The sequence below is a fragment of the Bufo bufo genome, chromosome 1 (genome assembly GCF_905171765.1).
Source record: "Bufo bufo chromosome 1, aBufBuf1.1, whole genome shotgun sequence".
NCBI lineage: Eukaryota > Metazoa > Chordata > Amphibia > Anura > Bufonidae > Bufo > Bufo bufo.
In genome coordinates, this window is record NC_053389.1 from 281,814,298 (window position 1) to 281,818,648 (window position 4,351).

Sequence of the window (4,351 nt, forward strand, 5' to 3'; positions counted from 1 at the left end):
CACTCAGACAAAAATGACAACACTGGATTAAGAAGCTGCTTTATTCTTTTTATACTTACTTGTTCTTACCCCCACTCCATAAGAATGTTTAAACTATAAAATGTATGAATATCCATAAAATACTTTTAAGTGTGAAAAAAAAACGTTCTAAAAACCACTATAAAAATCAAATCTATAAAAAAATAGAAATGAAAATATGTTTACCATTGTGTTCCTGTTGTGCTTGTGCATGAGTTTGATTGGTGTAAGTGAACTGTGACCCCTATAGTCAGACCATTATTAGGTGAGGGTCACACAAGCTGGTGGGACTCCAGGTGAATGTGCAACCTCCCTGCACCCCCTACCCCCTTCTCCTCCTACACTCTCCCTCTGCTTCTTATTGGCTCCCTGAAGATTTTGACATCAGGGCCTGAGCTCATTATAAAGACCCTGAGGATAGGCAGAAGGGTTAATGTGCTCAGAGGTGCAGAGCTGGAGCCTGGATAAGATCTGTTATTGTATCTCAGTCTTTTCTGAGCCTCTCTAATCTTCCATATATATGTTGGCTTACTGCTGAGCCCTGTGGACTGCTGGATGCTGGAACTTATAGCCTGCTCCTTGATTGTTTGTGATCTTCTTGGATCTTGAGTCGATGGGTAGTTCCTAGAAGTCTGGTGGCTAGAAAAGACAGAGAGCTTCTGGAGTCTGGGGATCTGCGTACCTTTAGCCATGAACATCATAGGGAGTTACCAGCATCATCACCACATGATGCCAGAACCTTATATATTCGCCCCTGGCTCTAGATGTCACCAGGACAGACCTTTCTTCCAAGGATGGGTCCTAAATCCAGGAGAAGTCTCCCCATCCGAATTCGCCAACCAGCCGCCATATAGTCCTGATTATGGCAATGTGGGTCCTGCCCAGAGCAGCAGTAGCAGCCGCTTGGAGGCTCTAGGTGGTCGACTGGCTAGAAGGAAAGGAGTCCCCCCCAAAAAAGAAAGGAGAAGGACAGAGAGTATTAACAGTGCGTTTTCAGAGCTTAGAGAATGTATCCCCAATGTGCCAGCCGATACCAAGCTCTCCAAGATAAAGACCCTCAGGCTAGCCACCAGCTACATCGGCTACCTAATGGATGTCCTGGCAAAGGACGAGGAACCTGGGGACACAGAGGGGTTCAAAGCCGAGCTCAAGAAAATGGACAGTAGAGACTGCAAACGGAAAAGAGAAGCTGTGAGTATACCCACAGACATATAATGTGCATTGGAGAGAGATAGATAGATAGATAATAGATAGATAGATAGATAGATAGATAGATAGATAGATAGATAGATATAGTAGATAGATAGATAGATAACTTTTTCCCTGTAAAATATCTATCTATCTCATATCTATCTATCTATCTATCTATCGATCTATCTGTATATAGTATAGATAGCATATATTACTGTTATTTTTAAATCACTGTATCTATTACTTTTCTCTCAATTGTCTATCTATATCATCATCCCTTTCAATTTATATTTCCTCTTTCTGTATTCTCTTTTGCTCTCTGATATCTAATCTTTCTTTCTTTCATAATAATAATATTTATTTATATAGCACCAACATATTCCGCAGCGCTTTACAATCAGAGAGTTCATGTACAAACAGAGTCATAAATAATATAGCAACAAAGGAGGAATGAGGGCCCTGCTCACAAGAGCTTACAATCTTTCTTTCTTTCTTTCTTTCTTTCTTTCCTCCTTTATTTCTTTATTTATCTTTCTCCTTATTTCTTTCTTTCCTCCCTTTCTTTCATCTTCATCTCTTTCCTTCCTTTCTTTTTCCTTTTATTCTCTTGGCTCCAAATCTTCATGTATTACTGGCATAATATATCACATAGCTAATACCGTTTTATAATTCTGCACTCAGCACTGTAAACATGTCCAGTGTTTGCTATTCAAGTTCTTAGAAGAAAAAGTGAGAAAGTTCTTGAGTCATAAAATACATTAATGATTCTCAAGAGGTCTCCAAACAGAATCCTCAAATGTAGCTGAATTCTAGTTTACACAAGGCTGCGGAAAATGTAGATGATTTGGTTCTTATTTACCATACACATGATACATGACCATAACCATAGAACAGCAGCAGAGCAGAGAATGTTTATCCTATCCCCCAAGTGGCTCTTGAAAATAAAATGTCTATTTATCTGCTATAGAACACAAAATCAGAGGAATCAGTATTTCAAATATATAACATTTATTATTTTCCAATGAAATGTCAAATATAATTATAATATATAGTTATTATACTTTACATACACATAAATCATTTCATAAATTCAGTATGATTTTCTTCGTCTTTTGCAGCAAAATGAAGTTTGGAGTGCTGCACCCCAAGGAGAGAAGAAAATAAAGGGAAGGACAGGGTGGCCACAACAGGTCTGGGCCTTAGAACTAAACCCTTAAGAAAGCCATTATTAGGACCCTCAATGCACTGTATCCATAGCCTACAAACCGGAGATTAAAAGGAATATATGTGATGAGCACTCTTCTTGGGGCTAGGGGAAGAGAACATTCATCTGTATTTATGTGCAATTGAAGAAAAAAAAAATATATCTATATATATTGTGGACAATAAAAAATGACTTTAAAGGATTTTGTGAAGACAGGATTGTGCACAAATGATTGCCATGTGTTTTGGTGAGAAGACTGCAAGTTATAAACTGCCCTCAACAGATTTAGACTTGGAGGGGCTAAAAAGTGTATATAAAATATATATAAAGTTGGACCATTAGAGATTTGTTACATTGACTCAGGGATTTTGTTTTCTTTTCTTTTTCATCTTTAATTTAATTTTTAGTTCAAGTTTTTTTTAAGGCAAAACAGCTTTTTATTTTTATTTTTTTGCTTGAACACTTTCATTCTTTAAGGTCTCCTCAAATATTGGATATTTTCTATGGCACAAAAAGTGTTACACTGAAGATAATTGATATAAAATATTATGAATTAAATATGTCACAATTATTATTTTCATCTGACAATTCTACACTGACTATTTTTCTGTGTGATTAGACAATATACATTTTTTAGGAATTCATATTTTGAAATATACCGAATTGTTTTTTTTTTTATTACTGCTCACTTCTGAATCATATTTTGCTCCCTGCAATCTTTAAATCTCATCTTGATGGTTCTGCTCCAGGCACATAAAATGATGTGTAAATTAAAAGCAGAGTGTTGATAATTTTTAGGTGTGCTGATTTCCTGTCATGGGGGCAGCCCCTTCCATAAATTGTTCCCTGTCTGGTTGTCTGTAATGAGAGGACTTCTATTTTGTTTGTTTTTTATCCAAGTCATCTTTTTTTTTTCTTTTGTACATAATAAAAAAAAATATTTTTCAATAATCAGTGCAGTAACTACCTATATGTGTGCCCTAACTGTAAACTATATTTGCTACCTCATGTTTTCATCACTTCCCAGAGGAAATGTTTATGTTGTTTCTAACATAAAAAAGAAAAATATCACTCAAATGCAGTTTAATTTCTGGCTGTTTTTATTTTTATTTTCAAAATTGTTTTGGAACTTATTTTATGAAATATGAGAAAATTATTTGGTAATATAAAAATAAGGCTGGTAACAATTGTTATAAATATAAATTATCTATCTATCTATCCTTATATCTATTATCTATTTATTTATTTATCTATCTATCCTCCATCTCTATCTATCTATCTATCTATCTATCTATCTATCTATCTATCTATCTATCTATCTATCTATCTATCTATCTATCTATCATCTATCTCATATCTGTTTCTCTATTTATTTATCTGTCTATTTTCTCTCTATTTATCTATTATCTATTATCTATCTATCTATCTACGTGTAGAAAAATCCAAGGCAGCACACAAATAACGGTGAAAAAATAGGATGTTTATTCCCCCATGTGTAGACAGCAACCTTGGTGGAATAAATGGGGGGAATAAACATCCTATTTTTTCACTGTTATTTGTGTGCTGCCTTGGATTTTTCTACACGTATACCTAATTGGATCAAGTCCGTGATCTGCCCAAGGAATTGCACCCCTGCGATTTGTGTGCTGCTCATCTTTTTTCTTTATCTATCTATCTATCTATCTATCTATCTAACTCCATATGCATTCCATTTTTTTCTCACTTCCAGCAATAGAGAGGGTTATTCTCATTGGCAAAAACAGACAAGAATAGGGCCTGCCTTGAGTTTTGCACATCAGACATAGTGTTGAGCACGAATATTTGAAAAGCAAATTTTTATCGCGAATATCGCCACTTCGAGAATTCGCGAATATTTTGAATATAGTGCTATATATTTGTTATATCGAATATTCGTCATTTTTTCCATCTGAACACGAT

General features: G+C 35.2%; 1 protein-coding gene across 1 annotated transcript; it reads left to right on the plus strand.

The window, feature by feature from the left end:
* The first annotated feature begins 477 nt into the window (after nt 1–477).
* HAND1 (heart and neural crest derivatives expressed 1) lies at nt 478–3,433 on the plus strand. The gene is made up of 2 exons (XM_040415653.1): nt 478–1,209; nt 2,328–3,433. Exons 1-2 carry the CDS (start codon nt 709–711, stop codon nt 2,424–2,426), a joined length of 600 nt encoding a protein of 199 aa, XP_040271587.1. The 5' UTR covers nt 478–708; the 3' UTR covers nt 2,427–3,433.
* Nucleotides 3,434–4,351: the final 918 nt, after the last annotated feature.